This window comes from Orycteropus afer, unplaced genomic scaffold, assembly GCF_000298275.1.
Source record: "Orycteropus afer afer isolate SDZICR_OR568_19922 unplaced genomic scaffold, OryAfe1.0 scaffold00311, whole genome shotgun sequence".
NCBI lineage: Eukaryota > Metazoa > Chordata > Mammalia > Tubulidentata > Orycteropodidae > Orycteropus > Orycteropus afer.
The window spans coordinates 2,407,798-2,434,673 of NW_006921898.1; the positions used below are offsets into that span (position 1 = coordinate 2,407,798).

A 26,876-nucleotide genomic window follows, 5' to 3' on the forward strand; every position below is an offset into this window, starting at 1 on the left:
TACAATAATCAAATTAACTGATATTACAAAGATTAAGAAATGGTCCCTGACCTTGAGGACCTCATGATCTAGTAAGATGAGACAAGCATCTAAGCAAGTTATGTCAGTTATCTGTTACGATTACTACCATTGCCTAGAAATACAGAAAAGGACAAAACATTACAAGGGATAAGCTTTAACACTAAAGTTTAAATAAAGAAGATTACAAAAAATAGATGAAGAAGAATATCCCAAGCAGGGAGAACAGCATGAACAGAGACATGGAGAAGTGAATATGTAAGAGGAGCCTGTTGTGGCTCATGCACCATGTATGTGAGAGAAGTTATTTGGCAAGAATGTTAGACAGATATAGAAAGACCTCCCACACCATGGATTAAAGGCTTTGTCCTTTAAGTAATGAGAGTCTTTGTTTTTAAAAACACTGTAGCAGAATAAAGGATATGAAAAGGAAAAAGCATGGAAACAATAAAGACAAAAAGTAGGCTGCTGCAGAAGTCTATTCAAGAAATCACAGGGGCCTGAATTAAAAACGGCAGAGACAAGGAGATCTATTTAACGTTAAGACAAAAAGAAATCTCAGGTGCCATGAAAAATAAAATATTTTAAGAAACAAGGTAAATAGGAAGAATGAAAGAGAAAGAAATTGAAAAGATTTAGAAGAAGGTGATATCAGACTAACAAAAGGGCAAGTAAAGAGAAATGGTGAGGTCAGATACATTCTATATATAGATACAATCTATACATAGATTCTATATATATCTTATATGATAGGTGTCCAGAAAATATTTGAATGAGTGTCAAGAAATCTTTACAATCTTGTAAGTTTTACTGGTTTTTATCATTCGTACAATGGAAACAGACCCATGAGCTTGTGACTTTCCTAAGAGTATAGCTCTTAAGTGACAGATAAAGTTTGACTCAGGTCTTCTAATTTAAATTCTGTATTCTTTCCATTCTCTTCACATAAATATAAAATTCCTAGTTCTATCGGCTGACAGTTTCAAGAAGCAACGTTCCCAGGAACAACAATTCCCCCCACATCCCAGATCTTGGTTTCTAAATATCATTTCCCATCACAAGGCACTAGGGTTTCTTGGAGAAACAGCTGATTCCAGGGTTGGGAAAAGGAAAGTACAAGATGAGCCTGGATAGCATGCTATACCAGAAAGCTCAAAAACAATAATACAGACATGTCAAAAAGACAAAGACGTCAACTTGAAGGGGCTTCCACTGGTCAAATACGAGACAATTCAAGCATCAAAATAAGGAAATTAATGGATTATAACCCACTGAAGAAATTAAGAATCCGTAAGTTTATACTAATATAAATCAATGAATAAACAAACAGGAGAGCAGGGAAAGCTCTTGCTTACTATACAATGCTGACCAATAAACATGGAATTAAAAAAAAAAAGATGGATTAGAAAAAATCATCATTTGGTAACCACAGTCATAAATGATTCAAACAAACCACTGGATGCTAAGAGATAAAATTTGCTGAAAAACAGTATTTACATAGTCTGAAAGTTGCTCTCCATGTGATACTTTTTCATTGTAAAGGGAAAAATAGTAACTTTACAGTGAAGAAACTCAGCAGACACTACTTTAACCAAGTGATCAGAGGTGGAAATGCCAGTAATGGGACAACCAACACTGTGGGAAGAACATTATTACTACAGTATTCCTGACAAAAATATATAAACTGAATCCAAAGAAGAGGGAAGTTCAGACAAACCCAAATTCAGGGATATTCTACAAAATAACTGGCCTCTGCTTTTAAAAAAAAGTGAACTTCATGGAAGACAGACTGAGAAATTATTTCAGATTAAAGAATACTAAAGAAATGTAACTTACTGTAAAGCTTGACCCTAGATTAGATTTTGGACTAGACAAAAACTTGTCTTTTGCTGTAGAGGACACTGTGTAAGCAACTGGTAAAATCTGAGTAAGATCTGTCCATTAGACAATAGCATCATGTCTTAGTAATTTGCTGATTTGGTAAGTACATTATAGTCACATACGAGAATAACTTTGTTGGGAAATGCACACTGAAAAATTTAGGAGCAAAATGCCACTATATGTGTAACTTTTTCTTCAAAAGTTCAGGAAAAAATGAGAGCAGGATCAAGTAAATTTGGTAAAATGTTAACATTTGTGAAATCTGATGAAGGACTTACAGGATTTTTTAAAATACTATTCTCGAAATTTCTAAGTCTGAAATTATTTCAGATTGAAAAGTCAAAGGTATTAAGAAAAAAATTTATATATTCTCATTATGATCATATATAGAACTAGAATATACAACCTACATCTACACTGGAAAAGTTCCTTACATTCTTGCTGACTTGATCATGGCTCTGGGAAAAAACTGTATTCCTTAAAGGTATCTTCTAGCCCAGTAGTTCTATTAATACATATACTTTGTCACTTCTCACACAGTCTTGTATCACTTAAAGAACTTTTCCTAAACAGAGTCAAGGCTTTAAAAAAAACAAACAAACAAACAAAAAAAAAAACAACTAATTTCATGGGCAATAGAAACATGATCATTATGTCTTTAGGGAAAGAGAAGTAAGAGCTCACCCAAAAGAGTTAAGTGTCAATATGACTTCATTCAAAACCAGAATGCTTACAGCTGCCAGAATCTGTATTTTATCTTTTAGATCGGGTATTGGCCAACCTTTTCTGTAAAGGACAAAACAGTAAATATTTTAGGCTTCCTGGGCCATCAAGTCTCTGTCACAACAACTCAACGTTGCTGTTGTAGTGCAAAGGCAGCTATAGACAATATGTAAATGAATGCACATGGCTCTGTTTTTATATAATTTTAATTAAAACAAAAAACTTCCAGTGGGCCAGATTTGGATGACTCCCGATTTAGATGAAAATATTTATTCAATAATAATGAGATAGAACACTAATAAGTTTTATGGCATTTTTGCCTTTTACCAAGTGACACTTATTTTAAAATGGGGGAAAAAAAAAAAAACCCTCAGTGTAGCATTATTTAAACCAACATTCTCTGGGAGCAACTCTGAATTGGGGGGAAAAAAATAATTTTGATCTGATGGATACAGAATCATCTCTCTACTATGAATTTTGAAAGTTATCACAGAAATTCAGGACACTTAATTTCATTCTAAAATGCTGCACAGTATATTTCATATATAGTATTAGTGAGGGACTGAAGTTCTAAGCAATGACTCAAAACTTCCCAGTTGGGTTAATGCTTTATGCTTTATTTCAACTTTCCACAGACAGTTTAATTCTTAACTTTCTACTAGACAAATCACATGCTGAATTAAAGAAAATGTCTTGTGGTAAAGATGAAATAAGAGAACAAGAGTCATCACTGAGAAGAGCTCAACTTACCACACACAAGGAATGTTGTCCCTAAATCATCTTAAAAAAAGGTAAACAAAACTCACTGCTGTTGAGTCTTTCCGACCCATACGACCCCTCCTTGGGTTTCCAAGACGGTATCTCTATGGAAGTAGATTGCCCAGTCTTCCTTCCGAGGAGTGGCTGGTGGGTTTGAACCATCAGCCTTCTGGTAAGCAGTCAAATGCCTTAGGCACAGCTAATCTAGGTCAAATGCAAACGACCCAGACTTCACTGTAAGGAGAGATGTACAGATATAAGTGATGTGAACACTTAGAAGTGTTCACAGAGAGGCTCTGGGATCACTAACCACAACAATCTCTTGGTGTTTAAACTGAAATTGAAGCTGCCAAGTTTACAGGAACCTTACCTCCTCTTCTTATGATCCAAATGAATGAAGATTTTCCAGTCAAGTTAATCACCATTTGTAACCCAGTATTTCGCCCTGTGAAGTCTGAGGTGTATTTTCAGCATGAGGGGTGATGTACAACAATTCCTTGTGAAAGCAGAAATATATGCACATGTCCCTGCTGAAAATGTAGCCCAGTAAATTCACACGTGAATATGAATACATGATCATGCGCAGCAATGTGCTAGATGGTATCTATTGTTGATGTTTACTGTAGAAGTCAAAAATATGTAAGCCTTGTGAAGCCAAGGCGGTGGTCCTGTGTATATAGGTATAGAAAAAGTAGCTCACTTAATCCTTTCTCGCCAGGAGTAGGGATTTTCCCGGAAGGACATCCATTGTCGGCAATGGACGCACCAAAATAACGCCGGCGCCAGTGAGTTAACCACCTCTGTCCTCTTTCACCTATCATATTTTTCATGCATCATCCAGCTTCCCAACCATCTTCCTGTTTCTTCACAGAATGCACGCTAGGTTCTTGTTTTTCTTCAGCACGAAGTTGAAAATGGAGTTGAGAAAAGGAGACACATGGTCAGCTGGTGATGTTAACAAGCTCCTTGCTGCCCTGAGAAGCTAGATGGAAATGGTTCGAGTTACAAGGGAGATCATCATCAGATCTGGGAGGACAAAGAGTAATTCATGAAGCTTAACCCTTCCCTCCCACCCTCTTTCATTTACTGATGATCCCTACAGTATATCTTCACAGCAAAACCAAGATTAATAAACCTGAAGCAACCGTTTCAGTTCTTCATTCCAATGAGTAGAAAGGCCAAGTAGAACACATGCCTAACAATACTACGGTGGCCCCATAAGTGGCTAAAATAACCAGAGTCTAAGATCAATGATTTTTAAGTATGATCTTTCAATTACAGACCCCCAACTAGCATGGTGCTTGGCAACAGGTACTTTAATAAAGGTTGGTTGAATAACATTTTCTTTTCAGCCGATGTTTACTTGAACACATAGGTAGAAGTCAGACAGAAGTAGTTAACTCTTTCAATGCCGGGATAGTATAATATATAGTAATCATATCAGATCATTGTGCTTCTCTAATACATACTCAAATTATGGGTTCCTGGTTTCAGACTTCGGATTACATGCTATATTTAACTTTTTTTTTTTTTTTTTGGTTAAAGCACAACCATAATCAGTTTTGAGATCAGAGTCATGGTAAATGTTAATTGGAATGATAGATGAATTAATAACTCCAGCACCAATGTGCAAAAAAGCATCAAAGTTTAGAGTCAAATAAAGATGTTTCTTAGGAATATAATTCTAGATGGGTAATGATTCCAGAACAAACTAAAGTTTGAAGAAGAAAGGAGGATTTTATTTAATGGCTCCCATAACACTAAGAATCAAGATAAACTCAAAGTACAATGATTAAGAAGGATCTACTTTAAGTACAAATAAAACTTTAAGCCTCCAGTCAAGAGGATCATTAAGATACATAGTACTATGAAACTGCTTTGATCATTCAGATAGGAGTGTGGAGGATAAGAAGGGGAAGAAATAATTTTATAGGCATCAAAACTGTATGTCCAGAGTGTGAGTTTAAATTACTACAGTTGCATCTAATTGGGCGAAGGATCTCTCAAGAGAGTAATTCATACTATTACAATTATAAAAACAAACTACCATATATAATATATACTTTACATAAATTATAAACAGACAGATTTTCTAAGAGATTATGAATATGGCATCTTAGCAATTTTTAAAAAGTATTATCAACCAGAGACTTTTCTCAGGCAAAACTGAACTATTTGGTTGTACAACCCATTCTCCCTCTATAAAATGATGGCTCTAAGGCCTTTTCCATGTCCACCTGTGTACTTGTCTCCATCTCATCTTCCTTACTGAGCCATGGTCATAGTTCAGGCTCTCCCAGCACCCTCCAAACACAAGAGGGCCTTCTTCCAGGGACTCCTGTGCCCTCCCAAAGCAGGTCCTAGGTTAAATAAAGGTCCACCAAGTGACTCTCCCAGCATCTCTTTTAATTCACTGCAATTCTGATCCCTTCAGTTAACATATTTTATTGTAAGTAGATTTACTATGACTCCTTCCTTGTATATTTACAAAACAATCAGAATTCATAAAGGCTGACTTATGCTGAATTACAAGCAGCATGAAAGAGTAGCATGAGTAAGAGGTCAAATAGGTAAACCAGAACTGAAACCATACCATACTTAAAGAAGGCTCTCAACACAGCAATTAGGAATGCCAGAAGGATACACAAACCACCAACTACTCATTTTGTTCAGTGTAAGGCCAGCACCCTTGGGTCAAATCTCAGCATCTAATGGGATGAGTTTTGTGGTCATTAACTGGGGCATAGGAGGTTCAAGGAAAACTGGAGATATAGTTGCTTCACCTCTGGTAGAAGAAAGGAGGCCCAGAAAAATAGAAGCTATGAAGTAACTTGTTCCCACAGGGTTCTCAAGACCTGTATCCTAGGTTCAGATCAGTTACAACAGAAACGTACCACCTCTCCTAGGCCCATTCTGTTATTCACTCCTGGATTCAACGCAGACTGGGTTTGGAAATATTGCAAAACAAATTCTGCATATCTTAGTGTATTTTTTAACAAAAGATAATGTATGTATTAAGCATAAGGGTCCCACACCTGTTTTTTTTTTTTCCAGATAACATCAAGGAACTAAATATCTTCTAAAGAACATACATTAAACAGTAACTTATGTCAAGTACCAATTAGTTCCGTCACTTTAGTTGTTTTTCTAGAACAGAAATTTAATTTCAATCATTTTATAAAAAGTTGCTAATTACTTTGATTTTCCTTAAATTAACAATTTTTATTTCCAGCACAAAACAGAATCATGAGTTTGCCACCCAAAGGATTTTTGTTTTTGTTTTTAATGTGAAGAGTACTTGAATAACTAAGGTCATTATTGTAACATACTTTCTAAGTGAGGGAAAAGGAGTCATCTGTGTATTAGTTTGGCTAATATGACTCTTGTCAAGGTTTAAAAAATGTTTGAGATATTTGTAATTAGCTGACATAGTATTCCATTTTTCAGAAATACACATAGCTAAAAAAGTAGGTAGCTCAATTTAGGTTCATAGAATTCTAAGCCTGATTAATTCAAGTTAAAATGAACAGAAAAAATGTTTTCTTACCTTTAGGTCTTTCCAGCTGTCTAGGAGCCTGGTGGCCAAATCACTTATATCCACTGTTTTATCTGGCTGTTCCTGGCTCCTTTCACTCTCCACATCAGACATACCCTCCTCTTCATCTTGGGATGGTGTTTCCTCAGCAATAGTTTCTTCTAGTTTTGTGCCATTACTCTCTTTGGGCTCTATTTCAGTGTCAGCCTCCACTGCAGTGTCACCATCAACTTTGGATTCAGGCAGCTGTTCTGTGAGTAGCTGTTGTGGCTGTAACTCTTCCTCTTCCTCTACAGGGACATTTTCTAACTGGTCAAGGTCTTCTTTGCCATCCTTGCCTTCAAGTTCACTGGTAGCATCAGAAATCGCACTGTCCATGCTATTTTCGCTTATAATTTTAAGTCTACGAAACATGAGCTTCTTGGGGGTTTCTGTGTCAACTTCCATGCTCAGCTTGGTAGAAGGATCGGGGGTGTTGAGCGGTGTGTGAGCGCGTGATGTGTTCTCACTAGAATACCCATCTCCTTCACTCAACTGAGGAACAGCAGTCTTGGTCTGAGACCAACGTTGAATGATTGGAAGTACTTTGCTTTCTTCCAACATATTTTTAGTAGGAATGGGCAAGTGTTCCAAAGTCTTTATAATCTAATTAAACACAATAAAAGAAATGAGATCACTTTGTACAGCTGACTTTTCAAACCTCTGGATGGGGCTCATATAATTTCTGCAGAAGTGGTACATATTGCGACTATCTTATTAAATTAAGACCTTAGTCTTTGTAAACAGAAGGATTTAAATATAGTACTATTTTTCTCTAAAAAGAAAATTGTTTCAACAAGACCAATGAGGTATATACTCACAATTTTGATAAAGTAGGACTTTATCAAAATTCTGTACCAGTAGTTCCCAAAGCTCAAGAGCTTTACACACATACTCTCTCTCTCTCTCTCATACATATTCATTCACTCTCTCTCTCTCTCCCATCCTCCCCCTGCCCCCTGGACCTTATCCTGGGTATCTTCTTCTAAAATGTTCACTACGTGACTATGATACAGGCTTGGGAACTATGCAACATCATATATTTAAATGATGTCTCTCATACATAAATAAAAAATGCAAATAGTACCTCTTTATAGTCTTTGATAAATAGCTCCCTAGCAAAGATAGACTCTCTCTTCATTCAGATAATTCCCCTCTGAAATCCAAGAATTTCCTCCAAACTACCTCCCAATGCAGTTCCACAGAAACCTCAAGATATCCCTAACTTCTTAATGCAAAATCTCCCAGGTGAAGGATAGAAGCAAGAACAATTACTTATTGGCTACTCCCATTTTTTTGTTTTCAAAGTGCTTTATTAAATGATTTGGAATTATATTAGAAATTATGATGAAAAGCTACATACAAACCAAATTAGAAAAGATTGTTAATTTCAGGGGAAGGCATAAACATCACAACTGCATTAACTCCTACCAATGAATACTTAAAACCTTTTTAAATACCTAATTAGTCTTCAAAATGTTCTAACTCTTATCATCCAGAATTCAGTTCTTCACTAACATTTCTGAATGCCAGAATCAAGCTTTTCATGGTTCCCATCTTTTTTTAAAACTATAATTTTAGCAACAAACTGAATGTTTCCCTTAACTACAACATTATTATATCTTGATCTTACAGTTCCCAGCTTTGCAGTACCAACCTTTAAAAGATACTTTAAGGGAAAAACCATGGAGACAACTCACAACTAGCAAAGTGTTGTAAGAATAATAAAATTACTTAATTACTTAAGTATCAGTGGTAAATACACTACTACATTCATACTCACTGATTTTATCACATATCTTCAACCTAAGCAATCAATATAAAGGACTTAGAATCTTAAAAAACAAGCAAGTTGAATGTAAATTCACCTCTTCCTGAAGCTTTTGGTTACTTTCCCGGCCATCACCTAGCTCTGCCATCCAGATCCATAGCAAAGACAGTCCATGACGTTCCAGGAAAGACTTCAAGCAGGACTGTGAGTGTGTGTTCTTCCATGAGGGAAGGGAGGCAGGATGTAGGTTGTCAGAGAAGGGGTAATACCAGATAGACTGTTAGAGGGCCTGCAGATAGGACTAAAGAGTTCATTTACATTCACAAAAGACCTAGAGACTCTTTTGATTAACCCAAATAAACCTGTACAAAATAATAGATCTTTGTTTATAACCACAATGTACCCATACAACCTGGACTATGCTAAAGCAGAAAAATCATATAAATATTAATAGATCATTTATACTGAATATTAATTCTGACTAAGAAACAAATTGCATTCATCATTTTTATTTAAAAAGCAAGAGTCATAAAAATTTGCCTTTAAATCACTTTTTCCCTTTCTCACTTTCAGAAGCTATTCAAAAGGTTTTTATTCCCTCTCTTAGATTTTAAAAAACAAATAATCTATTTTTATTATACCCAACTTCTTGTGGCATACTTAATAAACTGGAATAAATGAGATTACTGTTAAAATTCCTTGCTTTGAGATCATGTGGTACAAATAGTACACTAATAATCCAAATACTGTATCAAGTGCCATGAATTGTGTACAAAAAAAAAACATACTTTTTCATTAGACAGAAAAAAAAAAAAGACAAGCTGTACCAATGAATTAAATAATGCCAAATTCTTCAGTCACTGTTCAAGTATATAAACTTTCAAAATTATGAAGAACTCACATATTCATTTTTAATATAAGATTAACTCTTTTCATCAGAATTAATCCTTCTCCATTAACCATTCTGGTTATAATCTATATGTCCCACCTCAAATTCAGAAATAAAAATAAAGTATATTAAAATGTTCACCTGTATGAGCTCAAGACAGGTAAGCTTTTGCTCCAAAGTTTCAATTCTAACCATTAGTCGGGATAAGCTGAGCACCTGGTTTTTATCCGAGAGGCCTTCACCATTTTCCATCAGAGCTTCCAGCTCTCCATCCACCTACCATAACAAAGAAAATCACCTGGTTATAAAATAATGCTAACTAAAGAATCAAACATCTTGGAGAGATGTAAAATTCACCAGTAAACAGGAAAATACAAATTAAGACTATTGTATAAAACAACATTAGATTCCACTAGATTGGGGGGAAAAATTAAGAAGTTTGAAAATATCACATCAAGGCAAATATGGATCAAAAGGAAGATTTACATATAGTTCATGAAAGTATAAATTGATAATAATCAATGTGAAAAGCATTTCATTCACTCAAATATTTACCAAGCACTTGATTATATATCAAGTGTAATAATTTTATGTTCTAGAAATGCTGTAATGAACAAAAACAGAAAAATCTGCTTATGAAAGAAAAATATCCTTTATGTCCAGCAATTCCACTCCTAAATATAAACCCTAAAGAAATTCTTGACCATGTGTACCTGAAGATTCCTCAAAATGCCTAATTAGCAAAAAAACTGCTAATCACCCAAATGTAGGTGGAATGGTTGGATAAAATGTATGTTCACACAGTGAATATTATAATGCAGTGAAAGGGAATCAAGCACAGCCAAATGCAACGTCAATCTTACAAACATAATGATGTGTGAAAAAAGCAAATTCCAGGAGATTACATAAATCATGAGTCCATTTTTATGTACTACAAAAATTAATTTGACAGACACGTTTGCCAAAATTATTTTAAAAAGGCAAGGGAGTAAGACACAAAATTCAAAACCGTTGTAATCTCTACAGGATAGGCAGGGAAAGGGAAGCAGAGAGAAGAGCTCACAGATATTGTCAATGTACTAGCACTTCAACTAGTACATTAATTGTACTAGCTAGTATAATACACTAGCACTTAAGCTGAGTGCATTCACATAGTTTATATATAATTCATAATTTATAATTATGCTTTACAACATATGTATTCTTTAGACACTTTAAATACTATACTTAACTAATTTGGGGGGGCAGGAGCTCTGGTAGCATAGTGCCTAAAGCAGTTGACTGCTAACCAGAAAGCTGACGGTTCAAACCCACCAGCCACTCCTCGGAAGGAAGGTCAGGCAATCTACTTCAGTAGTGTTATTGCCTCAGAAACCCAAGGAGGGGTCACTATGAGTCGGGTCTGACTCAACCGCACATAACAAAAACTCCTCACTTAACAACTATCTCATAATCCAACATCTTGCATTTACAACAGTAACAAATCTACTAACCGACTATTTTTTGCATTAACATGTCTGGCAATAACAAAGACCGCAGTGTGAGGCAAAAAGTAATTAACGCTGGAAGCTCTGGTGGCACAGTGCCTAAGGCATTTGACTGCTAACAGAAGGCTGGCAGTTCAAAATCACCAGCCACTCCTCAGAAGGAAGACTGGGCAATCTATTTCTGTAGAGATACTGTCTCAGAAACCCAAGGAGGGGTCACTATGAGTCTGGATTGACTGGATGGCAGTGAGTTGTTTATAGTTTAGTGATGGCTGAGGTATGTGTCAATTTGACTGTACCATGCTTTTCAGTGGTTTGGCAGTTATGAAATGATGCAGTCATCTCTCATTTTGTGATCTGATATAGTCACCCTCCATTTTTAATGTGAATTTTCCTGTAGCAACCTGATCTTTGGAACCTTAGCATACTTGTAAGTGAAGAGTAGGTGCACAGCAGGTAAAGTCTTTTCTTTTGGCAGAGTTCTGAGATGGCAACATTCATTGGGTTAACAGATGGGAGTATTTTCTTTTTAAAATTAGGCCTATAACAAGTCTGTAGCTCCAAAAACTTGGAGACAGATAAAACTTAGTTCATTCAATAATAATATGAATTATTATTATTATACATAAGGTACTGCTAGGATGTAAAGAAAGGAGCCCTGGGCACAGTGGTTAAAGTGCTTAGCTGCTAACCTAAAGGATGGCAGTTCAAACCCACCAGCTGCTCCACAGAAGGATGTGGCAGTCTGCTTCCATAAAGATTACAACCTCAGAAATGCTATGGGGCAGTTGTACTCTGTCCTACACAGTTGTTATAGTCAGAATCAATTCGATGGCAATGTGTTGGGGATATAAAGATAACAGCATCCTTACTTTAAACAAATGAACAGTAAAAATGTATAAATCAGTCTAAGTAACAGAATTTTGCAAAGAAAGCACAGATGAACAACCTCTGAATACCCCTACTATTAATGATAGCTTAATGACTGTATGGCTCTCTATATATTTTATAAAGTAAACATGTCATCCCAGTGGTGATATGATACACCATCCATAATTTAGGGTATTCAAGTAGATCAATCAACTGAAGAATTAGTAACTTTGAAAATATTTCAGGGGGACTGACTGCTTTCGTTAATTTACATTTACTAAAAGTATTTGTTTTTTATGTATGGGTTACCACTTTCTGAAAAGGATCTGAGGTAGGTAACCGAAAGTAAACACACAAGTATGATCATGCTTAAAATGTGCTTTAATAAATTATTGGCAACTGAAAATTCCCATGCATGTGCCCAAATCTACAACACTTAAAATTTTTTCTATTAAGTACTTAATCAGTCCGAGATATTATTTATTCTTTTTAAATACTTTAATATTTAATATGTGTTGTCAGCACCATTTTTAATACTTATTGATAAAAAAACAGCATATACACAGAACAGTATATATTTGGTAAATAAATAGATTTAATAAATAAACAGGTGTATAACACCCACATAATCACCACTCAGCTTAAAAAAAAATAGAACACTGCAGCATTCCTGACGTGACCTGTATATCCACTTCCTCTCCTTTACAGATAACCTATTCTACCATTTGAGGAAATATTTGTTTGATTTTCTTTATAAGCTTACCACCTAAATAATACACGTTGGTTATTTTTTAATCTTTTTTTTTTTTTAATTTTTATTGTGATTTAGGTGAAAGTTTACAGAGCAAATTCATTTTCCATACAGTTCATACACATTTTGTTTCATGACACTGAGTACAATTACCCACAATGTAATATCTCTCTTCCCACTTCTTCCCTGTAGTTACCTCTTCTCTGTGTCCTTCTTTCTTATGCACTCCTGCCTCAGGAGCTATATCTCCCTGTGCAAATACTCCTTTCTGTCCTCCCATGATTAATCATTCTAAGCAATCTATCTACCTGATGTAAATGTTTACCCTATATGCTTGTCTACTGTTTGGCTGGAAGCCATGGGAGTGAGTTCAATTCCAGCTCTGAAGGGTCACTAGGGGTCACAGTCTCAGTGGTCTTACCAGGCTCTATCAGACCAGTAAACCTCATCTTTTTTTTTTGACTTTTAGTTTTGTTCCACATCATTCTCCCACTCTGTTCAGGATCTACGTCACTGATCCCTTTCTCAGTGGTTGACAGTGGTAGCTGGACATCATCTAGTTGTTCTGGTCTCATGGTCATATCATATGAGGTTCGCATGGTCCACTAGACCCTTGGAATAATTGTTTCCATGTGTTTTTGGTTTTCTTCATTCTTCTTTGCTCTGGATATTTATCTTTATGGAAATGAAATCACACTAGACAAAAAATTTTTGTGTAATGCTTCTTTTAGTCAGCCTTAATTACTTATCTGTGTTGGTGCATGCAGCTGCAATTCCTTCATTATATGATTACACTATAATGTAATCCATTGTAACTTCTCCATTCTAACACTAATGGATATTAAGTTGTTTTTTGCTTTTTCTGATACTATGCTGAGTCACTTCTGATGTACACTATAACCAGTCTCTCTCTAGTATACACCCCGGAGCACAACTGCTGGCTCATATGGTTCATGTACATTCAACTTATATAATGCAAAACTGTTTACAAAAGTGGTTGTATCAATTTACACACTCACCAGCAATATATGAGATGTCACTGTTCTCATGTATCATCAGACTTAGTTTTCATCCATCTGGTGAGTGTGTAAATGGTATCTGATAGTACAGTAAAACCTGTGAAAAGTCAGAACCTGTGATTTTTTTTTTTTTCTCTGACAGGAAACCCGTAAAAACAACGCAATCCTATGAAATTCTGGCTCCCACAGGTTTCACTGTAGTTTAAATTTGCACTCCCCTGATTAATGAAGTGAAACATCTTTTCATATATTTATTAGCTATCTGGATTAATGAAGTGTCTGTGGAAGTAGTCTATTTTTCCTTTTTGTTAGCTATGCTTTCCTTACTGGTTAACAGAAGGGCTCTCTATATTCTGAACACTGGTATTGCTTTATTATGTGTCAAAAGCAAGTATTTCTTCTTACTTATGAGGTTTTTCACATTCTTTATTGTGCAAATTAAAAACCAAATCAAATCAAACTCAATGCCATTAAGTAGATTCTGATTCACAGCAGCCCACATTGGGTTTCCAAGGCTGTAAATCTTTCTGGAAGCAAAGATTTACCTCATCTTTCTTCCACAGAGCTGCTGGGGGTTCAAACCACTGATCTTTTGGTTAGCAGCCAAATGCCTTAACCACTAAACCATTAAAGCTCCTTTGACATATAATAGGTATTCAATAAACATTTCTGAGTGAATGAACAATGATATATAAACAATCCATCCAATCCCTTCAGAACTCCTCTCTCAGATCTATCTGCACAATATTGTAAACAAAAGCGCCCATCAGTAGAAAAATAGGCTAGTAAGTTGTTACATGATGAAAAACTTTGCAGTAGTTAAGAGTATATTTATCCATATAAAATAATATGGATTAAATTTTAAAATAAGAGTAAAAACAAATTGCAGAAAAATTTCTTAAAAAGTTCTAAGAGTACATAAAATAATTCATTGTATTCTGAAACGCAAAAACACTGATTATTATGACCGTAATTGTCTCATACGTGGGAGAGAATGTGACTACTCTCTAAAGTGTTTGACTAGAATGGTTAAGATTAGAAACAAGAGACAGACGACCTCATTTCCATCATCTCATTTCCTTCTGTGCCTTAGTATTCTCATCTGCAAAGGAAGTAAAATCATTATAACTGATTTATGTGAGATTACCGTGTAAGCTAAATGAGTTAAAGTCTCAAGTGTTCAGAAGAGTGCTTGGCACACAGTTACACTATACATATGTTGCCTGCTAGCATTATTTTCAACATCATCTAAAATGAAAGCTGACATAAACATGATATTTAAAGATCATTTTGTGGTGCAAATGATTAAGTGCTCAACTATTATCCAAAAGGCTGGCAGCTTGAAGCCATTCAGGAGCACCTCAGAAGACAGGCCTAATGATCTGCGTCTGAGAGGTCATAGCCTTGAAAACCCCATGGAGCACAGTTCTTCTCTGACACACACGGGGCTGCCGTGAGTCAGAATCAAACCAATGGCAACTAACAACAAAGACCATTTGTTCATCCTGGATAGCAGAAACATGGGTATTTGCTATAAACTGTCCTTTTTGCATTTTTCAAATTGCCCTTTCCAATGTTTTTTGTTGTCTATGTCTTCTTACAGAATTCTGATCCTCCATAAATGATCTCAAATTAATTTGGGCTTATTTATAAGCATTATATTGTGCCTTTTCCTTTAATTATGTCTCTGTCTCTCCAACTAAACAGTAAGATTGCTATCATTTGTAATTCTTAACAGTATTGGTTCCTGAAAAGTCTAGGAATGAGCTAACTGCAGAAGAACACCACAGGGAGGAGGTGTGGACTAACACCACCCATAACCCTTCCACTAAGATGGCACAGGTCTGGAGAAGTGCCCCAAAATATGCATCTTAACCACATACTTGTTAGGTGACTCTGAAGCAGATGATCCAAGGATTACATTTTGAGAAACACTGTTCTGGTAAAGCAATCCTCAGAAAAAGAAGGGTGGATTTTTTAAAACTATAGACAGCGAATGTCCTAGTTGCGATTCCCTTAAGTAACAGGAGTCCCTCCTCCTCCCACTCCCACAGTAACTCAGGTTAGCTAGAGTAGAAAGAGGCTATTAATTATTATTCTAATGCATTAAATGAAAAAAATATCTGAGATTATTCCCTTCTCACTCTTAGGCTGCCTGTTGCCTCTCAACACTTAGCTTGCACTTCCAAAAGAGAGTTTTCAGGGATTTTAAGAACACAAAGTTTAGAGTTCCAAACAAAAGGCAAACCAGTATTGAAAGAGTAAGAATGTAGATCAGACTTAATTGAGGTAACAGACTGACAAGATGAACATTGTATTTGTACTCAGGAGTTTTAGAGGTTCTGAAAAACTATATTCATCAAGGTGTTTTCAAGATGATTTCAACAGTTCTCAATGCCCAATACTAATGTCTATGAACATGAAATAAAATTACAACCATATTTCTTTTCCAGTAATATCTCATCCTGAATTTCTTTGGTAATAGTTTGACTTTTTAACACTTCAATCAGAAAAGCTATAATCCTTCTTAAAATATATATTGTGAGAGCTGAAGGAAGGATGGAACACTTACTGAATCCTTCTTACGGGATCTCTCCTTCTTCATTTTCCCTCCTGCTGCTCGAATGCTAACTCTGTTCTCTCCTCCAAGGTAACCGCGGCAATTAGCTGACCCGCAGAAACATTTCTGAGCCTCTTTTCTAGTCAGGGAGCATAAAAAGTCAGTTATATGGAAGTAAACTATATACAAGTATCCATCAATTATATTCAAGAGATAATAATTAATATTATTTATATTCAATTGATAAGTAATAACAATTATATTCAAGTGATAGTAATTCCTAAGGAAAAAAATAATAATTTTAAGATACTCTAACAAATCTGGCGTCTAATGGAAATGCCTAAAAATTGTTTACATACTTGTACTTCTAATCTTCCTTTATTGGCGACACAAAACTAACCAACAACCTAATGAGCAAGTTCTCCATTTTATGAAAGTACCTACTACTAATGTATGAAAATAAGATTCACATACATACTTGGTCTATGAACAAACTTGCTTATATATCTCAGACATCTATTACTAGTATGTAAATGTTCAACTGGCACAGAAAACACACAAAATACATTATTATAAACAGTTATAAAATGCACTATTAGTAAGCATACTTAAAAGGAAACATTTGATTATTAAAAGCTGTCATCACACCATGAGAGCAGAAGAACTAGATGGTATCCAGCTACCACTGTCAACCACTTGGAAAAGGATCAATACAGGAGATCTGGATAGAGTCGGAGAACAAAATGTGGAACAAAACTCAAGATCACAAAAAAGATCAGATTTACTAATCTGATAGAGCCAGGTGAGACTCCCAAGACTATGGCTGCCAGTTACCTTTCAGATCTGGAATTAAACTCACTCCCATGGCTTTCAGCCAAAAAACAGACTGGCATATAGGGCGAACATTTGCATCAGGTAGATCCACTCCTTAGAACAGTCAATTAGGAGAACAGAAGGAAGTACATGTACAGGGGATAGCTTGGGGGGGGGGGGATGCATAGGAAGGAAGGACACAGAAAGGAGGTAACTACAGGGAGGAAGCGGGAAGAGCTATTACATTGTGGGGAATTGTAGTCAATGTCATGAAACAAAATGTACATGAACTGCTGTATGGAAAATTAATTTGCTCTATAAACTTTCACCTAAAACACAATTAAAAAAAAAAATAACCACCATCACATAAGGATGAGATACAGTAATAATAAATACCACGATAAATAAATGTAACCACGGAGGCAAAGGACAGTGGTGGAAAGAATACAGGCCTAAATCAGCCCAGGTCTACAGGGGCCTGGGTAGAAGTCACCTGTCATTAATTAACACTGTGACCAGGACTACCTGAGGAAAACATGAAGGATTATTCTCAAAGTAAACTGACAGATTTAGTATATGACAGTAGTGGTCAGAGGCACAAAAATAAATTGTTCAATAAACAGAGCAGGGAACACAAACAGCACGTGACTTCCATTTCTTGCCCTTCAAACTTCAGTACAGACACCAGTCCTATCCACTCTACACAGAACCTGGCCTGCACTCACCCCTGAATACATGCCAAAAGAAGCAGGTACTCAGAATAGGAATTAACCATTTGGCATCTGTATTAAATCATAATCAGATAATCATATTCAGAGTTTAAAGAACCTCAGAGCTCATTAAATTCTCAGATATGAAACATGAAGCACGTGCAGAAGTATACGAAACAACTTCACTGCCAGAGTATCAGTGACTGATAACCAGACTATAGAGTAGAATTAAATCCCTGTCATATGGCAGCACTAAGAGGATTAAAATATCCAAGAAACTCTGCATCTGTGGTGCTTTCTTAGTATAAAACCAGAAGCTACAAATGCATACATATATAATAATAAAACATCAGAGTTTTGTACCTTACTTTGAATTTTTACACAATACAAGGCACTAGGAAAAAAAAAAATTGAAAAATAAACTACATAACCAAAAACCAAACTAACCGCCAGCAAGTCAATTCCAACTCATAATGACCCCCAATGGATTTCCAAGGCAGCAAATATTTGTGGAAGTAGATCGCTGCATCTTCCTTCCGCAGAGCAGTTGGTAGGTTTGAACTGCTAACCTTAGGCATTATGCCACCAGAGCTCCAAACTACATAAAGTGCCATTTTATTATCAAATTTAATTTGAATGGGTTGGGGGCAGAGTAGAAGTGACATTATGCTGAAAATTTTAAGAGATGGGGGCAGATCTTACAAGAGACCTTACTGGTCACCTATGCTAAGAAGGAAGGCACAGAATGGAAGCTAGTATTTGCCTTTGTATTTGGATTCTTATTTCACTTTTTTAAATGCTTTCATATGGAAAATTTTAAACATTCAAGAGTAGGGAGAACTAGTCCATCATTCAGGTCTGACAATTACCATTCATGATCAATCTATTTTTTTCATCTTATACACTCTCCACTGCCTATCTCCACCCCAGATCATGTTAGAGCAAACCCCAGGTGCAGCATTTCATCTATTTCAGGATCGCTAGGACTCATTTTTTAAACATAACCACAATACCCTTATCATGCCAAGAAATTAGTAATACCTTAGTAACAAAAAATAACCAAACATCACAATTATGTCTATTAATAATCATTAGGTTCACCTCCCTTCTTAGTTTTTCTTGCAATTTATTTAAAAATTCATGAAGTTCAACCAGGTACATGGGGCTTCTTCAAAATTTATGCTCATGAAAAGACTTCAGCAACAGAGTAAAGAGAGAACCTATAGGCAGGAAAAATAACTTGACAATGACATATCTGATAAGGAATCTCTAAAATTTATTAAAAAAAAAAAAACAAAAAAAAACACTTCACCTCAACAACAAAAAGGCAAATGATCCAAATAAAAAATGGGCAAGGGACACAAACAGACACTTCACCAAAGAAGACATTCAGGTGGATAAAAAACACATGAAAAGATGCTCAAAATCATTAGCCAACATTGTTGGTAGGTGCCATTGAGTTGCTTTCAATTCATAGAGACCCTATATGTACTACACGGCAAAATATTGCCCAGTCTGTGCTAACCTCATAGTTACTGCTATGTTTCAGCCCACTGTTGCAAGTATGTCAATCCTTCTCCTTGAAGGTCTTCCTCTTTTTCACTGACCCACTACTTTGCCAAGCATGATGCCCTTCTCCAGAGACTGGTCCCTCCTAATAACATGTCCAAAGTATGTGAGACAAAGTCTGGCCATCCTTGCTTCTAAGGAGCACTCTGTCTATACTTCTTCCAAGACAGATTTGTTTTCACTTCTGGCAGTCCATAGCATATTCAATATCCTTAAATGGCATCATAATTTAAAGGCATCAATTCTTCTCCAGTCTTTCTTATTCCATGCCCTGCTCTACCATGTATATTAGGCAACTGAAAATACCATGGCTTGGGTCAGGCGTACCTTAGTGTTCAAAGAGACATCTTTAGACCAATAAGTAACATAATGATAAACAGAAAATACTGAAGAAGTTGTCAAGGATATCATTTTACTTGGATCCACAGTCAACACACAAGGAAGGAGCAATCAAGAAATCAAACGATGTATTGCATTTGGCAAATCTGCTGCAAAAGATCTCTTTCAAAAAGGTTATAAAGCAAACTAGATAATACACATGTTAATTCTGGTGAAAGGAAAGACAATATACAAAATGAGGGAAGTCAGCACAATGTGACCAAGACAAAGAAAGACAACTGAGAGGCAAGCAAGAACAAAAGGCAACTACTGTAACATATACAACCCTGCAACAACAGTATCAAGCAATAATTTGTGAACGGATACAAGGGTAGATATGTATGCTAAAGAGATGTGGGAGGCGGTACGGGAATACATTAGTGGGTATATATAGGTATACGGCTGTTGTTCTGGTTACCTAGTCCCACTCTGACAAGAATATACCACAAATGGGATGGCTTAAACGAACAGGAGCTTATTCTCTTGCAGTTTGGAGGCTTTAAGTCCAAGTTCAAAGTGCCAGGCTCTAGGGGCTGGGTGAAAGCCCCTTAACCTTGGGCTTCAGCTCTGTCTCCTGCTCCCGGCCCATTGGAACTAGAGGCTTTTCTTCATTTAGCTGCTAGCTGCTCAGACTAACAAGCCCAAAGTTGACAAATAAAGCATAACACAGTTCATCAAGATAATGTTTTATATCCTGTTGAGTGACTAGCATTTGGGGTTTTAAAAGCTTGTCATCAACAATCTAAGATACCAACTATGGGTCTCTTTCTTCTTGTTTGATACAAAGGAAAATGAAAATAAGCCAAAGACTCAAAGAAATAATTAGTCCAAAGGACTAATGGCCCACATGAACCAGAACATCCTCTGACCTGAGACCAAAAGAATTAGATGGTGCCCAGCTACCACTACTGACCATGCTCTGACCAGGAACACAACAGAAGGTCCCAGTTACAATGGGTGAAAAATGTACAACAAAATTCGAAGTCATAAATAAGACCAGATATATTAGTCTGATAGAGATTAGAGGAACCCCTGAGACTAATGCCCTAAGACAACCTTCTAACTTAAAAGTGAAGCAATTCCTGGAGGTCACCTTTCAGGCAAATAATCGACCAAACCAAAAAAACCTACTACTATTGAGTTGATTCTGACTCACAGTGTCCCCCATTGTGTTTCCGAGGCAGTAAATCTTTACAGAATAGACTGCCCCGTCTTCCTTCTGCGGAGTGGCTGGTGGGTTTGAACCAGCAAATTCCTGGTTAGCAGTCAAATGCCTTAGGCACTGCACCAGCAGAGCTTCTTAAATAATCGATTAGCCTATAAAATAAACAGTAATTCCCAGAAGGAATGTGCTTATTAGAACAATCAACTGTAAGAGACCAAAAGGGCAACATCTTCTCAAAAGCAAAAATGAGAAGGTAGTAAGGGGCAAGGGAATGGACGAATGGAAACAGGGAACCCAAGGTGGAAATGGGGAGAATGCTGACACACTGCAGAGATCACAGTCAATGTCATGGAACAACTTGTGTATGAACTACTGAAGGGAAAACTAATTTGCTATGTGAACTTTCACCTGAAGTACAATAAAATGTTTAAAAAAAAAAAAGTTCATGTGAGTTTCCCAAAGTCTGTATTTTATTGTTTACATCCCTGTAGTGTCATCTATTTCTGCTTCCTGTATTTATCAATTAGCAGTTATATCTAGAGACTTGATCTGATTCAGATTCAATTCCTTTACCAAGACTATTCACAGGTAGTACTGTGTTCTTCCATCAGGCAGCCACTGATGATCACTGCCTAGATCCATTAGTTCACTAGTTCATCAAAGGTAGCAAAATGGTGGTGGTATCACTACAATTTCATTTAACTGGACTACTTTGATAAAGAACTTCCTCTCATCAATCATTTGGTTTACTGTAAAGTAGCATTCACATGCAAAAGACAAGACAAATGCTTGATTGTTTTTTATTTTAAATAGTACTCAAAATCATAAATTAGTTCCTGCCCATTATAACTAATACAAGGAGCCCCATGGTACAACAGCTAAGCACTCAGCTGCTAATTGAAAAGTCAGTGGTTCAAACCTACCAGACACTCCACAGAAGAAAGATGTGTTGGTTTGCTTCTGTAAAGATTATACAGCTTTGGAAACCCTAAGAGGCAGTCCTATTCTGTCCTACAGAGTCACTGTGAGTACAGTTTAATAGATATATAGAGATTTATTATATCATTTTCTTTATACTCATACATATACTTGATATTTCTATAATGAAAGTTTTTGAAAATTAATTAGTAATTATATAAATAAGAGAACATAAAGTTCAGAAGGAAATTAGGTAGTTATTGTATATACTATCCCTTAGTGGCCAGGAGTGTCCTACAGTAGGAAAAATACACAAAAACAAGAAAGTATAATATAGATAAGCACTGATAATAAATATAACTTCTAAGTAATTCATAACAAAGTTTTTTTTTTTTTTTAATCTGAGCTCATCCTACTTCCCTATCAGATGCAGCAAAAGAAGTAGAAACAGCACTTACCCATATCTTTGGAACTGATAATCAAATGTTAACTCTGAGCCTGAAGGAACCAGTTTGGTGGTAAAAAACCCAACTCTCAGTTGTCCATTCACAGTCCACTGAAACAGTGTTTGTAAAAGAAAATAAATTATCATTTGATCAACTCCCTCCCCAACCCCAAATTATGCATGTCTCTTCAGGCAATAAAGGGTTTTCTAAAAACCAAATGGATGATTTCCTTTAGGTAAAGTAACTTACTTAATGGACAACCAGACTGAATAATCTTTAAAATAATTTGTCTACAATAAAAGTAACTGCTATTTTTATCTTAATACACATTTCCAGACAGTAAAGTATCACTAGGCAAATAGGGAATACCTAATGTCACTGATCATCACAGGCAAATTTATACGATTTATATTATGCTAACTCAGATATTAAAAGTAATCATGTTCTAGTCACCCATTCTATTATAAAGAAAGGATAAAATGGGGGATAGACCCAGGGAAAGACAGATGCTAAAAGCTTAATTTCCTGAAGCTGCAATCATATGGCTGAATGCAGTGAAAGGAGGGGAAGTGTCTGAGCAGAGTCATAACACTGAAAAATCCAAATAAGGGCAGATACACTACAGAGTTTGATCCTGTAGTTACAGAACGTTTTAAGTAAGTCAAAGACTGGAAGAGCTTCAGTCAAAGCCGTTTGCACCTGTTACTGACGAAAAACTCCAGACCTAGAGAGATGAAGGCACACAGTACAGAAAAGTCCCACAACTAGACCAGCTGCCAGCAGAATTAGAACTGGAAATTAAATGATTCTCAGACTAGGGTCTCCTATTCATTATACTGCTTGGCTCTTAGAAGATAAAGACGTAGAACCACACATAAAATCTATTAGTATACAGATCAAAGGGAAAAAAATATCCAGGAACCAAAAATAGTATTTCAATATGAGAGGAAATCATTAATGTGTATTTTCTGGAGAGTGAATCCAAAACTTTCTCAACCTAAAAAACTCAAGAACAATTGTTCTAATATATACATATTTTTTATTTTTTAAAATCAAACTCAAAACCCAAATTGGGGAATAACAAAATTATTCTCTCAAAATGTTGAATCAAATTCAACAAGTGGATTTATCAAATATCAACTATGTGCCAGAGGCACAAAGATAAACAAGACTCAGATCCTGGTCTTGAGGAAGAGCCATGTGTACCCACACGCACACTACCTACAATCTTTCTCATCAGTGACTGCCCAATCCCTTATGAGTGTTATTAGAACAGTCATATTTGGCACCTTGAAAGAAGCTGTTAAAAGAATCCAAATAAAGAAGCATACACTGGACTTCATTAAAATTAAATCTCAGTTTTGCATTTTGACATCTTCAAAATATCAAAAACTTATGGATAAGGAAATATGACAACTACATGCGATAAGGGTTCTTGGATTAGATCCTGCACCAGAAAAATGACATGAGGGGGCACAGCTGGCAAAATGTGAATATGTTCTTCAGATCAGTTAATAGTTAACATTACTTCCTGGATTCGATCACTGTATTAGGGTTAAGTAACATGTTAACATTTAGGGAAGCTAGGTAAAGACTATATGCAAACTCTGTTCTATTTTGCAACATTTTTATAAATCTAATTTCAAAATAATTATTTTTAAAGAAAGAACAGAAAAAAATTAAATAGTAAAAAATAAAGTTCATGGGCACTTTTGATTAAGATCTAAAACTAATGGTCAGAACAGCAATTTTGAACAAATATCTACCTCAACTTACTTTTTGGGTCTCACAGTTGGGCTCACAGCTGTGATTCATGAAACGAGAACAGTTTCCTTTCTGAGTGGCATCTATTATCTGGGAGGAAAGGGATATGTCAAGAGTTATAAAAAAAAATGGTATCTTTAAAAATATATAATATACATTTATACTTTTACCCATTTTGCAAAAAAAAAAAGACATCAAGGATAATTTAAGACTTTTCTCCCAACCCCCTGCTTTACTTTCTCTCACAGTACTTTACATATCAAAATGCCATTGCTTTCTCCAGAAAATTTGCTAACTATACACATTTAACCTACAGGCAAAATTATCTCCATATATCTTTATTTACATAAAGATATATGGAGATAATTTATCTCTATATATGGAGATAATTTTGCCTGTAGGTTAAATGTCTCTTTCATTTACTTTTAGCTATTTCTTACATTCTACTACATTTCAATCTCACTTCATATGTGTAAAATTTCATTTTCAATCATGTATAATACCACAGCGCAGTAGCTCTCCAACTTGAGCTTGTATCTGAATCTTCAACAGAACTTATTGAAACTCTTACTAGAACCATCCTCAGAGTTAGAGTCAGCAGATCTGGGGTCGGTCCCTAAAGCTTGCATTTCTAGTAAGTTCTCAGGTGAAACTCCAATTGCTGGTCCAGGGACTACACTCTGAGAGCCACTGCCATAGACTGCTGTGCTTCAGTTCATATCACATTCTGTTATGAGCAGCCAGATTAAATGAATAAGATCATGACATCAGGATGGGAGGAAGACTCATTAACAACCTGTGATATGCAGATGACACAACCTTGCTTGCTGAAAATGAAGAAGACTTGAAGCACTTACTGATGAAGACCAAAGACTACAGCCTTCAGTATGGATCTCACCTCATCATAGAGAAAACCAAAATCCTCACAACAGGACCAATAAGCAACATCTTGATAATTGGAGAAAAAATAGAAGTTGTCAAAGATTTCATTTTACTTGAATCCACAATCAACATCCATGGAAGCAGCAGTCAAGAAATGAAACAATGTATTGCACTGGGTAGACCTGCTGCAAAGGACCTCTTTAAAGTGTTTAAGAGCAAAGATGTCACTATGAAGATTAAGGTGCATCTGACACAAGCCACAGTATTTTCAATAGCCTCATATCCATGTGAGCGCTAAACAGTGAACAAAGACTGCAGAAGAATCGATGCTTTTGAATTGTGTGTTGACGAAGAATATTGAAGGTACCCTGGGACTGCTAATAGAATGAAAAAATCTGTCTTGGAGGAAGTACAGCCAGAATGTTCTTTAGAAGTGAGAATGGCCACACTTCATCTCTCATACTTTGGTCATGTTGTCAGAAGGAACCAGTCCCTGGAGAAGGATATCATGCTGGGTAAAGTGAAGGATTAGCATAAAGGGAAAGACCTTCAATGAGATGGACTGACACAGTGGCTGCAATGATGGGCTCAAGCATGCCAACGATTGTGAGGATGGTGCAAGACCAGGCAGTGTTTTCATTCTGTTGTACAAAGGGTCGCTCTAAGTCAGAACTGACTCCACAGCACCTAACAACAACAATTATGAATACAAGGAGCCCCAGTGGTATGGTGGTTAAAGCACTTGCCTGCTAACTTAAAGGTCAGTGGTTTCAACCCACAAGCCACTCCACGGGAGAAAGATGCGGCAGTCTGTTTCCGTAAACATTTACAGGCTTGGAAACCCTATGGGGCAATTGTACTCTGTCCTATAGGGTCTCTATGAGTCAGAATCAAACCCATGGCAGCATGTTTGGTTTTCTGGTTACTAAAGTACATTTTCTTACTATATACTAGAAAGAGGCTACCAAATTTTATCCCAACTCCACTGTAATATTACAAAGGAATAGTACATTGCTTATAAGCATAATTTCTCCTCTTTTTTAAAATATAAATTTTCTTTTCAATTTCATGAAATCTTTTGACAATTTCTAAACATAACCTTGCAAATGTCTTTTCTATCCATTTCTCAAGAAAAGCAATGCAGAAAGCTAAATTCTTCCAGAAGTTTTCTCACCTAGAAATCTGTCTTTATAATAAAAATATTAGCTGAGTGTTACACATGGTCAATCTTCAATAAATAACACTTGATTAACAGCTGTTTCCTATAAATTTGCTGTAATTATGTAACAATAAAAGCACTCTACAACAATCTCAAAGAAATACTGTATGTTCTAATACTTACAATATTAAAATTTACTGATTCAATGAGATAAATTTTCTAGAAAATCTTCCTAAGTATTAAGTCTCACAAATGTGTAATGTGTTACCTGCTCCCAGAAAAGACTGAGCTTAAAGAATGGTTATATTCCTTAAGTATTATTATGATTCAATCTCCAATTTATCTTTTTAGTGCAGTTAAATATGAAAATTTACATAAGCTTAACCTTGGCTGAAACCTCATTTTTATATCTCTAACTAAAAAAAAAAAAATTTTTCCAACACACACTTACAGAATATCTCCTTGTGGTAAGCATTCACTGTCAATTTCTACTGGATTCTCCATCCACTCTACTCCTAATAAATAATATCCCATCCTCATCTTTTAACATATTCATCTTATTTATAAACAATTCCTTTTTTGACCCATCAACTTTTACTGACTACTAGAGGTACTCTCAGTAAAGTTATTTTTGAAAACTTAATGTGTTCAGGAGGCGGGGCAAGATGGTGGACTAGGCAGAAGGATTGCACAGACCCTCTTCAACAAAGAAAAGGGAAACCAATTAACACAGGCACAGAAGATAATCTTGGACCCCTGAGCCTTGAAGG

The 26,876-nt window shown here is 35.9% G+C and overlaps 1 protein-coding gene across 1 annotated transcript in view; it reads right to left on the reverse strand.

Annotated features, from left to right (window-relative positions):
* Nucleotides 1-26,876, reverse strand: part of SETD2 (SET domain containing 2, histone lysine methyltransferase) — a 199,066-nt gene that overhangs the window by 102,179 nt on the left and 70,011 nt on the right. The window contains 6 exon segments of the mRNA XM_042782420.1: nt 6,929-7,561; nt 8,824-8,943; nt 9,757-9,891; nt 16,315-16,441; nt 22,314-22,411; nt 24,078-24,155. Of these exon segments, the coding sequence (XP_042638354.1) occupies nt 6,929-7,561; nt 8,824-8,943; nt 9,757-9,891; nt 16,315-16,441; nt 22,314-22,411; nt 24,078-24,155 (1,191 nt within the window).